Source organism: Trichoderma citrinoviride, assembly GCF_003025115.1.
Source record: "Trichoderma citrinoviride strain TUCIM 6016 unplaced genomic scaffold BBK36scaffold_17, whole genome shotgun sequence".
Taxonomy (NCBI): Eukaryota; Fungi; Ascomycota; class Sordariomycetes; order Hypocreales; family Hypocreaceae; genus Trichoderma; species Trichoderma citrinoviride.
This window is the reverse complement of record NW_020194725.1, coordinates 470,154-484,923: the sequence shown is the minus strand read 5'-3', so window position 1 is coordinate 484,923 and position 14,770 is coordinate 470,154. Positions and strand designations below refer to the sequence as shown.

The 14,770-nt window shown below is 54.9% G+C and overlaps 4 protein-coding genes across 4 annotated transcripts; 2 read left to right on the top strand and 2 right to left on the bottom strand.

Moving 5' to 3' along the window:
* Positions 1-1,638: 1,638 nt before the first annotated feature.
* BBK36DRAFT_1163127 (hypothetical protein) lies at positions 1,639-3,700 on the top strand (the record flags this gene model as incomplete). Its single annotated transcript, XM_024894500.1, has 4 exons — positions 1,639-2,072; positions 2,130-2,307; positions 2,361-3,448; positions 3,526-3,700. The coding sequence occupies 4 exons, from the start codon at positions 1,639-1,641 to the stop codon at positions 3,698-3,700; spliced, it is 1,875 nt and encodes a 624-aa protein (XP_024745765.1).
* A 371-nt stretch (positions 3,701-4,071) lies between these two features.
* On the bottom strand, positions 4,072-5,797 carry BBK36DRAFT_1172634 (cysteine proteinase; the record flags this gene model as incomplete). The annotated part of the gene is made up of 5 exons (XM_024895756.1): positions 4,072-4,625; positions 4,689-5,082; positions 5,161-5,260; positions 5,315-5,409; positions 5,495-5,797. 5 exons carry the CDS (start codon positions 5,795-5,797, stop codon positions 4,072-4,074), a joined length of 1,446 nt encoding a protein of 481 aa, XP_024745764.1.
* A 1,097-nt stretch (positions 5,798-6,894) lies between these two features.
* Positions 6,895-10,817, top strand: BBK36DRAFT_1163125 (hypothetical protein; the record flags this gene model as incomplete). The annotated part of the gene is made up of 3 exons (XM_024894499.1): positions 6,895-7,359; positions 7,432-9,655; positions 9,730-10,817. The coding sequence occupies 3 exons, from the start codon at positions 6,895-6,897 to the stop codon at positions 10,815-10,817; spliced, it is 3,777 nt and encodes a 1,258-aa protein (XP_024745763.1).
* A 505-nt stretch (positions 10,818-11,322) lies between these two features.
* BBK36DRAFT_1163124 (Nrap protein) lies at positions 11,323-14,701 on the bottom strand (the record flags this gene model as incomplete). Its single annotated transcript, XM_024894498.1, has 2 exons — positions 11,323-14,403; positions 14,456-14,701. 2 exons carry the CDS (start codon positions 14,699-14,701, stop codon positions 11,323-11,325), a joined length of 3,327 nt encoding a protein of 1,108 aa, XP_024745762.1.
* Between the last annotated feature and the right edge of the window lie 69 nt (positions 14,702-14,770).

Sequence of the window (14,770 nt, the reverse complement as noted above, 5' to 3'; positions counted from 1 at the left end):
TGGGCGCGAGGCGGGTCGGGTTATAGACAATGGCCTGTCATAGAGGAAAAGCGAGTCGAGCGTAGCCTGGAGTAGCCGTCACAGGTTGTAGGTTGGGCGATCTGCCTGCGTGGTTCGTGACTGGGCGGAAGGAGTGATTCAGAGAAAGGCTTGAGGGCGCAGAGTAGCAATACGCAGCGATAACGAATGTTGAAGCACACGCGACCTGCGGAAGTGAACCGAACAAAGCGGGAGAAGGTTGTGAGACATGAAGGTGGGATACTGAGGAAGCGCTTCGCGTTGATGGAGCAGAAGAAACGGGATCAAATGCCGGTTGTTTATTCGCGTTGGGCTTGTTTACATTCTTGCCACTTTAGGACTAGCGCAGCCAGGAACTCGGATGCTCTTGGGGGGTTTTCTTGCGGAGCGCCTATAAACTCAATTGCTGTGTTGCATTAGGATTAGCTCGAGGAGAGCAGTATTTTCAATTTATCGTGTCGTAGAGACTCGCATATCTAAGGTACTTTGCCTTATACGAGTACTTGCACACTGCAAAGAGACATCGATCAGTGGGATAATGAGGTAGAGATGGTGAGATGTTGGGCGTAAAGGGCAGTAAGGCCAAGAGCCAATCATGCGTGGGAGATGTGCCTACGATGCACCGTGGCATCCAATCATAGGTAAGCTGCCGAAGTGAATGGAGATGAAAGACCTCCGATTCGTCTCAGTCACTTTCAAGCTGTTGGTTCAATACTAAGGCCATATACATCTGGCACCCTCGTCTCCTTGACATTGGTGGGCAGTCGCAGCTTTCTCACAGCTGCAGTGATTGGTTTGTGTTATGCTTGAACGGATTGATGAAGCTAATAGCTCCTTTTCGAGATCGAACTCAGGGTCAGTAGAATTTCGCGTAAGGGACAGTTGGAATGCAGGCGAACATGCGCGGGTGGCTTCTAGATACACAACACAGCATTATCATGTGCTACAGACACGGAGTCACGGCATGTACTGTTCAACGTACTTCACGGGCAATTGGCGGAACTTCTCGAACAGGCAAAACTCAAGACCTCGCGTACAATTCAGAGGCTGTTGGCCGTCCTTCTTCAATGACGTCGTATAGAAGCTGTCTCCATGGAAACTGAGATCCAGACCGCCGCCATGAAACTCTCTTGATCGTCATGATCCAAGGGTCGCCGTGAGGATGATGCAAAGGTTGTCAAAGCTGTCCCCGTTTATCCGCTTTACATCATCCTACATGCATCGCAAAGCGGCTTATCGCATGTCGCCCCGATAGATGCATGCGCCTCGTTTGCGGGGAAGGCCAAGTGCCCAGCCAAGCGTCCAGGATCTGTCGCAAGGGACCAACTTATGCGAGTAATCCAAGCATAAACGCCAGGGTTCGGCCACCTCAAGCTTGCGACCAAAGCTTTTTCCATACTTATACAAATACAGACGAGGGCTCCAGCGCTCCTCGTTCCGCATCGATGTTGGCGCCCGAGATCCCGCTGCCGTCTCTTTTGCTGCCTCGATAAACAGAGCGGCGAAGAACCGACTCTTTGGGCTCCAGGGCCCGTCTTGCGAAGCTCTGGACAGGGACGACCTGGAATTCGTTTAAAAAACTCGCATCATCTCACTTCTTCGGTGGATCTGGCTGCAGCTATGGAGCTGAACCGCAGGAAGGGCGGCTCATCCCTAGACCGAGTGCCAGATGAGATCATCGGCCATCTTCTCTACTACATCTCGCCTTACGACCTCGCCAACGTCCAGCTGGTGTCACATCGCTTCTATCGCCTCGCCAATTCAGCCCTTCTCTGGAGACACCACTGCCGCAGCTCTTTTCATTTCTGGCACCCACGGCACAGGTTTCACGAAAAGACGGCGGCGCTGGCCCAGGAGACGAACTGGAAAGATCTCTTCATCTACAGGAACGCTCGGAACCGACAGGTAGCCCACTTGCTGAATGATATCATCCGGACCAAGGTCAACCGCGTCAGAGGCTTTGAGATCATAGGGCAGATTGGGTACGACGCCAAGGACTTTCTGCTGGGGCAGTGCCAAACGCCCCCCTCTGCCGAAGATGGCTTGGCTAGGAGGTAAAGTCATGTCATCTTTGCTGTTGGACGTGTCTCTTTACTCATACCTTTTTGTAGATATTATAGCAATGCGCTCTTGGACACCATCCACAAGCACATCGCCATTCACGAATGGCATTCGCTCATGCAGTCTGCCCAGCCCTCTAGCATACGGCAAGCAAGCGAACAGCTCGAAAGAGCCCTCGGCGCGTTTGACCTTTTTGTGCTGCATGATCAGCCGGGTGACCTTGATGATGTACGTCCTCCAGCTTCCCCTTTCACTGGTCTAGGCGTTGCTAACTTGACCAGATCACACGGATGTTCGACGCTATTGGGGAGGACTTTCGATCCTATTACCCCAAGTCTGATGATTGGTCCACTCGCAAAAGGGCATTAAAACTACTCCGATGGCTACGCGCTCTTGACTTTACTGGCATGCGAAATCCAGAGCAGAATTATCGCAATTTGAGAAACTGCTTGATCGGCCAAGCGCTGCGTCATCCGGACCACGAGTCTATCCCACTTATTTCCACTGCCATCTTCTGCTGCGTGGCAGCGCGGGTTGGCATCGACGCCCGGTGCTGTGCATTTCCAACCCATGTCCACGCCATTGTGTACCCGCCGGATGGGCATACCTTGGACGACGAAGTCGTGGGTGACTCAGAGACGGCGCCCGAGCGCATGTTCCTTGATCCGTATGGTAGCGACGATGAGATTCCACTATCTCATCTGCGGATGACGTTGGCACGCCTAGGCCTTCAGCAACACAACGACCTCTTCCTTGCCCCTGTCTTGGCACCAACAATGGCGATGCGAACAGCGCAGAATATAAGGGCCACCGTGGCGAGGATATCAGACCTGCAGGAACACGCACATCCTGAACTCAGCCAGCTGCTGCACGGGAATAACAGAATGAATGCTGACGCCTGCCTCTATGCTGCGTCGTGGGCCACGCTGTTATTGATGCCCCCCAATAACACGACGTGGCTTGAGCGGTTAGCCAAGTTCCTTCGTCGATTTCCCGGAGCCTGGCCAGAGGATGTCTGGATGGTTGAGAAATATCTTTGGCCGTTGTACAGCAGTGTCATCAACCCGAGGGACGGGTTTCCCCGCAACATCGATGCGGGCTTCGGCAACCCTTGGCAGTATTGGCAATTCGTTCGAGATGCAGATGGCATGGCACCTCTGGTACACCGAAGGGACCTCTGCGATGATCCAAGAGGCCCCCCGTTCTATATCGGCCAAGTGTTCCGGCATCGTCGATACGGCTGGCTTGGCGCCATTACCAGTTGGCATGAAAGAGGCTCGCATCAGTCAAGTTTACCAGGTCGTGCTCGGGACGAAGCTTCTCATCAGAGGCCCACAAACTCTCACTACTCTCTTTGTTTCATGTGCATGTAAGTCTCTTCTTCACCGTGGTCATCCTTTGAGGACCACTCTCCTTTGCCTATTCATTCACTAAAACTCTTGACAGAACGGAAACGGAGCCCGAGCAGCATGTGGTGGCCCTGCGCAATGTCGAACTCATATCTGACCCGTCCTTGATCAAAGAGGACATGTTTCCCATGGCCGGGAAGTTTTTCAAGAGGTTCGACCCCGATACCTGCAGGTTCATTTCCAATATTCGAGAGGAATACCCGCTTGATTAGGCCCAAGGGCTTCGAAGAGCAATATAGAGCGTCTATCATGCGCGGCCCTTGCTCGTTTCACATCGGGCTTGTGTTTGCCAGGTTCTGCATTGCTTTTTATGAATAATATGATGAGACGATAGACAGGAGTCAGATGTCATTGAGTGATAATGGTGTGTTCAGCCGATTTAGGTGTTCTGGTTGGTTCGCCTTTTTGCTACCCATCTTGGATTAGAGGATACCCGACTTCAGATGGACATTATTTGATGTCTTGCCACTTCGCCGAAGTGATGGAATACCATTAGATACAATAAATAATAAATCACCAGATACCCCATAGCGAGTAATCTGCCTCATCGTCCTCCCCGCCCGACATTCAGGTGTTTGACCCCTTAGGAATTCTCAATCAGTTCCTGCAGAACGCCCTTTTCTGCGAGTTTCTGCACCCATCTGTGCAGGGCCTGTCCGTAATCCTTCTTGCGATCCTTGACTCGCTGCTCATCAACAGCCAGCGAAATCATCTCGGCTCTGTACTCCCCAATTGCGACCTTTAGGTCGACGACAAGCTGCTTATACAGATCCCAAGCCTCATCAGAACCAGATGCAGCACGAGATATCCTGGCCTGCAGGGTCTCGCCCAGTTTTGCGTTCTGAAAGTCGGATGGGCGCAGATTGAACTCGGCCAATTCGGCTGGGTTTTCGACGTCCAAGACGGGCGGCTGTTTGTCGACTAGGTGTGTGAAATTGTCATCGTGTTTCATGTGCTCTTTCAGGAGGGCTATTGACGCGGCTGCTTCGACGATGGAGCGGGCGTGGAGGGTGACGGGGCGTCGGCACAGGGCGAGGAGGTTGAATGATATTTGGCTCTCTTCGTACTGTAGTATTCGACCCTCGATTTGGGGACGAGCAATGTTTGTCCAACATGTTTCGTCGGATCCAATGCGTCCTTTGATGACAGATAGGTACTTAGTGAATAGTCAGACCTCGGTAGAGCTTGTCTTATACTCACCTATCCGGTGTGGCTTGCTCCGGAGCCCATCCAGCTCCCAGACGTAGCCATCGACAGGCACATAGGCGATGAAATGGAATCCATAATCGTCGTCGACTCGCTTCTTCCTGCTCGCTTTCTTGGTGGTGCGGGACCCTGTCTTGGCCTTCTTCGACTTGGTGTCCGACACGGCGTTTTCCAAGCACAGGTCGGCGTTGAGGTGGTCCATGCGCCTGGTGAATGCGTTATGGATGCTTCTCATGAACTTGTTGTTGCTGATTTCGTGGCCTCGTAGCACCGTGTTCATGTCTTTGGTTGCTTCCTTGAATTTGCGGAGTTGGTCGCCTAGTTCGAGGCCTTGGGCGTTCATGACGATATTGAGCAAGGCGAATGTAGCGCAGGCGTTGTTGGTAGTCTATATCAGTTGCGAGATGATGGATGTTAGGCAGCCTGGGGCTGGAGAAAGATGAAGCAAAAAGAGGTGGGTGTCTACCTGGTTTGCGAACCATAGCGAACCTGTTTCCTCTTCGCCTTCGCCTTCATCTACATCTGGCGTGTACTGGAAGAGGAAGATCAAGCCATATATCGGTTTTCTGGAAGAAGTTAAGAATTAGGTTTGCGCTTTGTCAAAGGAAGCTGGGACTCACAGAAGTGTGTCTAGCCAGCTCTGGTCGATGCTGAAGAGTTCCTGCACTTTGACGTCTTTGACCCCTAGATCATGCAGAATGGTGTTGAAGAATGCCTACATGTAGCTTTTGTTAGCACCGACGTTCCCCGTTCATCGCGTTTTGGCTCTATAGGAGCACAATGGATGACTGGAGACTCACAGGTTCAGATTCAAGCTCGACCCAGCCATCCCACTCTTCGACGTCTGCCGCTGTGAGAGGCCGTAGCGCCTCGTCCAACAGATTGTCGGGCAGATTCAAGGCCTCGGTTGCTGCCTCGGCGGCCTTGCGCTTGGGGTTCCGTCGTGGCTCGTTCAGGCTGCTCGTGGACGAGCTGTCGGCGGAAGCTTCCGGGGCCTTGACGACGATGGTGGACGTGGCACGACGAGAGGATCGACGGAGACGCTTCTCGGATGGCGCATCATCTGCGTCTCTTGGCGGACTGGCTCGGACGCTGTTAGGCATCGTTCTGTGATGGTGACGACGACATTCGAGGCATGGGGCGCAAGAAACGTGAATTTGGTTCTGTATTTCCAATCTGAAGAAGAACAAAACACTTGGAATGCTCCTTGTGGCAGACTGAAGCTGGGCTTTGCAGAAGTGAAGAGGCAATGCGGTGAGGGTGGTGAAGAGGTGAAAGAGGTGACTTGGATCCTCGCTCGGAGCAACTGTTTGCAGACGACGCACCTGGGCAGTGTACAGGTGTCCATGATGAGTACTATTTATTCACCAGAGACCCTCTCATTTTATAGGGGTATATCGGACGGAAAAACGACTCGATACAGTCGACTTTGACGTATCGTTCAAATCATGTTCGTCCTCACCCACGGCACAAGGTGCAGTACAAGGCCTTTGGTGTTGGACAGTGTTGAGGACGGTACTTTGGAGTACTTGACAGGAGCGTCGCTTTCTTTGGAGCTGAAGCTGTCAATATCTCGATGAGGCTGTGAAGGTTTGGTGAGGCTTCAAATTACGGTGACTCTGCAGGATCATATACTGATAACGGAAGTGTAAGGAGGTCAATTGGTTCCGCCTCTGCCTCATCCTGTTGTCGCGACCAGAGGACCTCGACACTTGAACCATCATGTCTGGTGGTACTTTGTATTTTGGTCCATGAGTTTACAGCGGTCCAGCAGGGCGTCTCGCACCGCCTGGTCCAATCAGAGCCCCGCAATCGGCCGCAGAGCCCGCCAAACCCCGCTGACGGCATCACTGTTGACACTGTCGCTTTAGCACCCCGGCGCTCCGTTTCAGCGGTCCAGCAGAAACTGAAGTCGCGTCTGGACGTGTCGGCATTTCAGCACCGAAAAAAATAGAGCTCGAGCGCCTCCACTGAAAAATTAGGTAAACTTGGCCAAACCACCAGGCAGCCCCAAATCGCCAAACAAAAGCCGGCCTCGTTCGACACGCGACAGCAACAGCACAAACAACCAGCGGCACGCCGTCCTGTTTGCTCTCGCTCCCGCCGTGCAAACGACTTGAAGGTGCCCCCCGATCCCTCGATTTGCGCTGCTGCAGCGACCGATGCCGCTGAGCAGAATCTCGCACCACCACGGAATGCGATGAGCGCGAATCCTCGCCTGCGGACTGGGTTCCCAGCAACCCAAGTGGCCGCTCACCGACGACGCCTTCACGACGATGACGACCCGCCGGCGACAGCCTTCAGAACAGCTCTGGGCTCCAACGGGCCGGCGAAGCTCCCCGTCGCCCCGGAAAGCGCAGTTCCTCGCAGCACCAGCACGCAGCCCGTGATTCCTCTGACGCTCCTCGATGGCCCCCAGCAGCGGCTGTACGCATTTGCCGTCTACGTCCTGCTGTGGGCGTGGAAGCTCTACGACTGGCTGCAGGTGGTGGAGGATGGAGATGCCTCCTGGTGGCTCTTCCTGAAATGGATCCTCATCGACTTCGCTTTTCTCTTTGGGCTGCCCGAGCTGAGGATACCCTGGCTGGAGCTCTCCCAGCTCGTGGTTACCGCTGTTTTTGCATCCCATTTGGTCACCAATTACATGCTCATGTTCAACATTCCGGTATGTTGCAATTGCCAAGCTTGCTTTAACTCTGTCGCCCGGTGGTCGTCGCGTGCTAATTGAGAGACACAGCTTCCCTGGCAGACGTGGCTCCTCGGCGTGGCAAAGGTCCTCTACGATCGTGAAATCTCCGTCGCCGAACACCACGTCAAGGTCTCCGAGCTCCTCAATAACCACTCGCTCATCATGGGCAAGCAAGTCATCAACATTCTCCCCGAAGGCTCTGCCGTCCTCAACCCCGAGCACACGCCCTTTTGCTTGTCGGCCAAGTCCCAGACCTCGGCACATCTCCCAATCTTCTTCAACTCCACGGTCCCCGCTGAGATCGAATTCCTCCGTCTGGACCTCGACACTGGCAAGGAAGAAATCATCAAGGTGCCGACCAGGGAAGTTAACAAGCTGGCCAAGGTGATTCGCGACCACAATGCGGATCCTGACGCTCATCCCTTCCACTGGACGTACGCGATCAAGAAGCCGGGTGTCTACCGACTGAACAAAGTTTTGGATGAATATAAGCTAGAAGTTCAGAGGCCAGTCAGGGACACGTACGTGGTGCCTTGCCCACAGGCCAAGATTCAGACGACCGATCCTTCAGACCGATGTATTCGCGACCTGTCCAATCTCTCTCTCGACGTTGTTGGAACTCCACCTCTCAAGATCAAATACTCGCGAACGATCAATGGAAAGAACCATGCTTTCCACTTTCAGAGCTTGCAGCCCGAAGGCTTCAATTCGCCTCTCCTCAGCACCTCCGGCTTGGGTATCGACAATGGTGATGACGTCGATTGGGTCAAGCCTCATAAGGTGACTGTGAAACTTAACGAGTCCATGGCTACCCCTGGAGACTGGGAGTATTCGGTAGAGGAGGTGTATGATGCATTCGGCAACGTCGTCAAATATGCTGAAGCGTACGAAGATCTGGACTCGCCCAAGATGAAAGGGCTTTCCCAGAAGTTCACCGTCAAGGAGCGGCCCAAGATCCGCATGCAGGGCTGCGACTTGAGAAATCCCATCAAGGTGGCCAGAGGCCGCCCAGCTAAACTGCCCATCAGCTTTGGCCTTGCCGGTCCCGTGGACGATACTTCTCACAAGGTCACATGGATTTTCTCGCCCATCGATTCGATAACCAACAGTGGCGACCACGGCGACCAGGTCACGGTTGGAACGCACTTCGCCAAGAGCTCGCTCGACAAGCCGTTGGTCTCGGAGCCTGGCCTGTACACGTTGAAATCTGTTTCGACCGGCTCTTGTGAGGGCGAGGTCGATGAGCCTTCTTCCTGCTTGCTTTTGAACCCTCTCGAGCCTCATCTATCTCTGCGAACAGAGGAGATCCCGGACAAATGCGCTGGCAACTCGGTTGGTCTTCGCGTCGATCTGGACCTTGTCGGTACACCTCCTTTCACCGTTCGATACGACATCATCTCCGATGGACGTGTGGAGAAGCAGGCTCATCGCGTGGATGGCTTGCGATCCCAGATTGAGCTTGTTCCTCGAAAGGCCGGGCGCTACAAGTACGTCTTCAGGTCTATCGACGACGATGTCTACACCGGCTTGCCCCTGACAGGCAGCGACAAGGTCCTGGAGCAAGTGGTCAAGCCGGCTGCGTCTGCATACATCTCCAACCCTGCGAAGACGATCAACGCCTGCCTGGAATCCGAAGTGGACGTGGATGTCGTACTCGCTGGAGATCCCCCGTTCAACTTGGAATGGGAAATTATCCACGATGGCAAGCGGAAGCCTGGGCGTGCAGAGAACATCTACGATACTCACTTCAAGATTCAGACAGCAGCTTTGGCAAAGGGCGGAGAGTACATTCTTGCCCTCAGCAGTGTCCAGGATCAGCGCAAGTGCCGAACTTTCCTGCAGGATCAGCTCAAAATCTCCGTCCGTCGCCAGCGACCAAGGGGTGCCTTTGGGTTGGTCGAGCAAAAGAACAGCATCATGGCCGTCGAGGGTACCGCGCTTCGCCTGCCGCTTCGCCTCCAGGGAGAAGCACCGTGGACCGTCTCCTACCGGAACCTGGACGGACCGCCCGACATCATCACCAAGACCATCAATGGGCCGAATGATCACCTTCTGGTTAGGGCTCGAGGCACCTATGAGCTTGTTGACGTGGTAGATAAACAATGTCCTGGTGTCGTCGAACCCAAGGCCTCAAAATTCCACGTGGACTGGTTCCCCCGTCCGGAACTCTCCATTGTGCCGTCGGACAGCATCACACCGGCTGCTTCTGGAGTGTTTGTCAAGCAGGAGGTTTGCGAAGGTGATATCGATGGATTCGAGGTCAAGATGAAAGGTAAGCTTACTCTAGCGACAACAAGAAGCCTCAAAAAACAGAGTGTCTCGCGGTATGCTAATCATTGTCTACAGGCTCGGCCCCGTACCACATTGAGTATGAAGTTAAGCATAAGCCACTGCAGGGCGCCGCCTCGCTCAGTCAACGACGCTTCGACGCAGCCCTGTCCAAGGCTGCTGTTGCCATGGACACCTCCAAGGCGGGCGACTACACGTACAAGTTCTCTGCGCTGGCAGATAATCTCTACAACAGCGACAAGCACTTCAACCCCTTGGTCGTCCAGCAACGTGTCAACGCCAAGCCGTCGGCTGCCTTCACCAAGCCTGGCCAGGCCTTCAAATACTGCCTGGAAGAGCAAGAGCATGAAGACGCGATCCCCATCACTCTTACCGGTGTTCCTCCCTTCTACGTCGAGGTGGAGATCAAGCACCAAGTCGGATCACCCGCGGAAACGTACCGCATCCCTTCCATCCAAACCAACAACTTTGGCATGTCGATCCCTCGACAGCATCTCCGCCTTGGCAACCAACAGCTGCTCATCCGTACCGTTAGAGACGCACGGGGCTGCCAGAGGAAGTACGACATTGGCGGGCCATCCATCCAAGTCCAGCTGTACGATGCCCCGTCAATCTACCCGCTGGAGTCTCGCCAGGATTACTGTGTCGGCGAGCGCATCGCCTACACCCTCTCCGGCGCTCCGCCATTCGACATTACTTACGACTTCAACGGCCAGTGGCACGCAAGGTCTCCCACTACCAGCTTCCAGCGTATCGCTGAGAAGCCCGGCGAGTTTGTCATTACTAGCGTTTCTGACAAGTCCAGCGAATGCCGTGCCACCGTCAACATCCCCAAGACGATCCATCCTCTTCCCAGTGTGCAGATCAGCCGTGGTAAGCACTCCCGAGTGGACATTCACGAAGGAAACGAAGTGGACATTCTCTTTGAGTTCTGGGGCACCCCTCCGTTTGAGTTTACGTACACACGAAGCAGCAACGCCAAGAAGGGACAGCGGAGCATCATACTCGAGACCAGGCACGACGTCTCGTACGAGCACAGCAAGGTTGTCAAGGCGAGCCAGGAGGGTACATACGAAGTCGTTGCGATCAAGGACAAGTACTGCTCCTTTTCCACGCAGCAAGTGGAGTTGAAGAAGGGACGGTAAAGGGGGGGTCATAGACTGGGAAAGAGGAAGAAACGAAGTGAAAAGGAAAAACAGATATACATGCTGCTACGAATTTAAGGATATGCAAAGAAGGAAGAAGACAAGAAAAAAATATTCTGTAAGACATGACGGTTTAAGGGGGAGGTGGTCAAGGCGGCGAGGGTGGGCTTTGGACTTTGTAGGGGGATGAGGGATACATTCTGTACATATGCACTTATACCATGGCACGGCGTTTTTGAGTAGGGAAGAAATCAGGTTGATGAAATGAAAGAATTGAATTTCAAGTGTTTTCTGTAGTAGACTTAATGGAGAAGCCTCGCAGTGGGTGATGTTTCTGAACCGCGAAGAGCTGATGATGACTCGTGAGACTCTTTTCAAATAAGTAAAAATGCAATGCGTATTGAGATAGGGGGCTCCTTTTCATTCAGAAGCGCTTGCATATATATACATACATCTAATCTGCAAAACAATATACGTCTTATTAGGAACAAGATTTCGACCAAAATTACTCCTCGTCAGCGACCTCAATCTTCTTAATCATCTCTCCTCCAGCCCGCCCAATCTCCAACAGTATCGCCGTGCGATTCACCTCCACCTGGTCGCCTTCGCCCTCGCAAGAACGGAAGTTATACGGCAAGCCGGCCCTAAACTTCTGCTTCTCAGGCAGCCTCGGGTTCCACAGCGCGGCGACCACATTGTTGTTGTTATTGTTGTTGTCGTCGTCGTTGTCGTCCGCGGCACTGCCCCGGAAGAAGAGCAGCGTGTCGCCGTACACGCGCTCGAGCTCCTCGATGAAGACGTCGACCGGGTGCGCGCGCACGGGCAGCGGGACGGACGCCGTGAGGGCGTCGAGGTTCTTGAACTGGGAGTGCCGCCGGGCGCCGGCCTCGACGGCCGCCTCGCGGATGATGGACCGGACGGCCTTGGGGGACACGTGGATCAGGACGTCGTAGTCCTGGAGGGCGGGCTCGAAGAGGAGGCGCGGGTCGAGGCGGACGCCCTGGTCGCGGACGAGCTTGCAGGCGGCCTTTGCGAGGAGCGTCATGCGGGAGGCGACGAGCTTGGAGGGGGCGGAGCGGGTGTAGGCGAGGCCGGACTGGTCGTGGGAGGTGGCGACGCAGAGGACCTTGTCGTTCATGCTGGGGTCCCGCTTGCGCCACGTCTGGAGCTCGTGGTGGATGGCGGCGCGGGCGTCCTCGGAGAGGTCCTCGGCGGTGTCGACGACGAGGGGGTCGCTGCGCCAGTCCCACCTGGAGAGGAAGAAGAGTGTCCGCAGGAGGCCTGTCGCTACGGACGACGGTTGCTTCCAGGGGTACGGCTGGAGGAAGGCGTGCAGGACGAAGAGCTCGATGAGCTCCTCGCGGATGTGGCCGGCGAGCTTGTGGCTGTTGAACCAGTGCTTGACGAGCCGGATGGTCGGCGAGAGGGGCGGGAAGCGGGTGCAGAAGGTGGCGATGGTCTGGGTGTGCAGCGGGAGCGTGTTGTACAGCCAGTTGAGCTTCACAAGGGCCTCCTCGGCCTCCTCGCGGATCCGGGGCTCGAGCGTCTTGTTCTTGACCTGTCGCTCGAGGAGCTTCTCTTCCAGGTCGCAGTGGATCCTGAGCCGGAATGCTGCCCCGGTCTCGTATATGACGTCCAGGTAGGCCAGGTTCTCGATGCCGAGCTCCACGTTCTCGCGGCCTAGGTATGTGCTGATCTTGTCGTTGGCCTTTCGCAGTCTCCTGTCGATGTCGAGCAAGAATTCGACCTTTGCCTCCTGGATGGCCGTGAGATTCTCGGGCCACTTGCTGGACGCCTCGAAGTAGAGGTTCACGTCCATGAGGTCGATAGAGCCTTTGTGGTAACCCGTCAGCGGCGGCTCAATGGACGCATAGCGCGCGGACGAGGAGGTGGGAGAAAGCTGCCTGATGTGTAGCGGCAGCTCTTCGAGGTTGCGGATCTCTCTCTCAAAGTTCTGGAACGCCTGTCTTGCTGAATCAAAGGCCGACTTGTCCAGGTGGGAGAGCCTGATGATGGACGAAAAGGCGCCGCCTATTGTTGTCACCTGGTCCTTTGAAATCTTGAGGTGCCGTTGCAGAATGTAATGCGTAATCTCCTCGCAGATCTGCAGCGGAAGCTTGCTCGACCACTCGACACACTCGAGAATGCTGCCGTCTTTGAACCGTCGGAGTTCAGCCTTGTCGCCCCAGAATTGTCGGAACCTGGCAGCCTCCTTCTGCTCCTCGGCGGGTGGACCAAACTCCATCTGCCTTGACATGTGTGCCGGATCGAAGATGACGCCTATAAGGACGCGCATGACTTCTTTGGCCGGGGGCTTGGAAAGTGCCCAGTGCCCCCTCTGGGGCAGCTGGAACTGTACAAGCTGGGCTCGCTCGCCGTACGCCCGCTTCAGGTGCTTGTATGCTTCGAGGCAAAAGGTTCCCACGGCTCCCCGGCGGTCGGCGGTTTCGGAAAACTTTGCAATATCGGAGCTTTGAATCTCGAAGATGACGTCAAAGTTCTGAAATGGAACATCGGCTTTAACGATGAATGTGGGATCGAATTTGTCGGCCATGGCGTCGGAGAGGAGATCGGTGGTTGATCTTGCGTACATCTGTAGCAAGCTGGCAGACCACGGAGTCATCTTGAACAGGAGATTCAGCTGTCGGAGAGGGTCAAACATGACAGGGCCAGTCTCTCGAACCGAATCCGCGGAGACGCTCGAGGAGCCGAAAGTGTATGGCTTCTTGAGAAAGTCCGTGGTGGACAGGAACTGAAGGGCTGCCTTGAATAATTCGGTGCTGCTGAGGGAAGTCGACAACGCCGCCTGTCCGTTCCGGCCCCCTGTCTGTAAGAGCAGCGCAATCATCGCTGCCCACTCGAAGTGGCCGAAGCCTCCGTGAGAGATGGCGCTGCCAAAGCCACGCTGCTGAAGCCATGTCCTGCCGAGAATGCACGCATCTGGGAAAGCAGGGCACTCCTTTCTGATGTGGGTTAGTAGCCGCAAGTAAGGGATGAATGTCCGCTCGGCGTTCAAGGTAGAGTTGTAAAAGGGCGTTGCTGCTTGAGCGGCCTTCTTCTCGTCCACCTCGCCCAGCCGGTTGTTGTTTGATTTGGGCGTCAATTTTGACCAGGGGAATAGGGCATCGGGAGCGCAGGGAATAAGCTTGATGCCATACGATGATTTCTTCGTCTTCTTCTTGGCTTCTCGGTCATCGCTTCCGTCGCTCGAGGCTTTTGGTCGGAGGACGACGATCGGCAACAGAGGATTCTCGTTCAGGTTCTCAAAGCTCAGTTCCATATCTTCGGCAAACTCTTTGCGCACGCGCGCGGCAATATACGCGATGTAGTAGGCTCGGCGGTAGAAGTAGCGCATGCTCGTATAGTCCTTCTCCTGGAACAGCGAGGCGGGCATCTGGACGACCATGTCGATTCCGAACTCGGACTGCGTCTTGATCATTGTTCGAGAGACATAACTGCCAACGACGTTGCACTGCGACGGCGGTGCGTAGGAAACCTTGTACGGTGCATCCTTGGCCGGCTTCGGGTCGGGGAAGGGGATGACGATGCGGTGCTCTTTTTCGAACTTGGCGGTAGCCTCTGCAATCTGCATCATTGTTAGAGTCTCTCGACAGCTCTCCAGCTCATGTCAGACTCACCGGTCTAGGGTCGTGGGGTTCAATTGAGTCGATGATGCTCTTCAACCGGTGCAATTGGCCGTCCACACCATGGAGGGCCTTTTCGTAGTTGGGCCTGGCCTCCTTCAGCAGCTCGTCCGTCTGCAGGACGAAGGTGCTCGCGGCCGTCACCCGAGCCGTGTTTCGCGACTCAAAGTCGATAAGCCCGGAGTGGCGGAGGCCGATGCTCTCGTGGCCAATCTTGCGGCGCTTCGAGCTCGATTCCATGGTGTGACTGGGCATCTCGGCGTGTCTTGGTGTGAAGCCGGGAGTTGAGCGCATGTCGCATTGATTTTT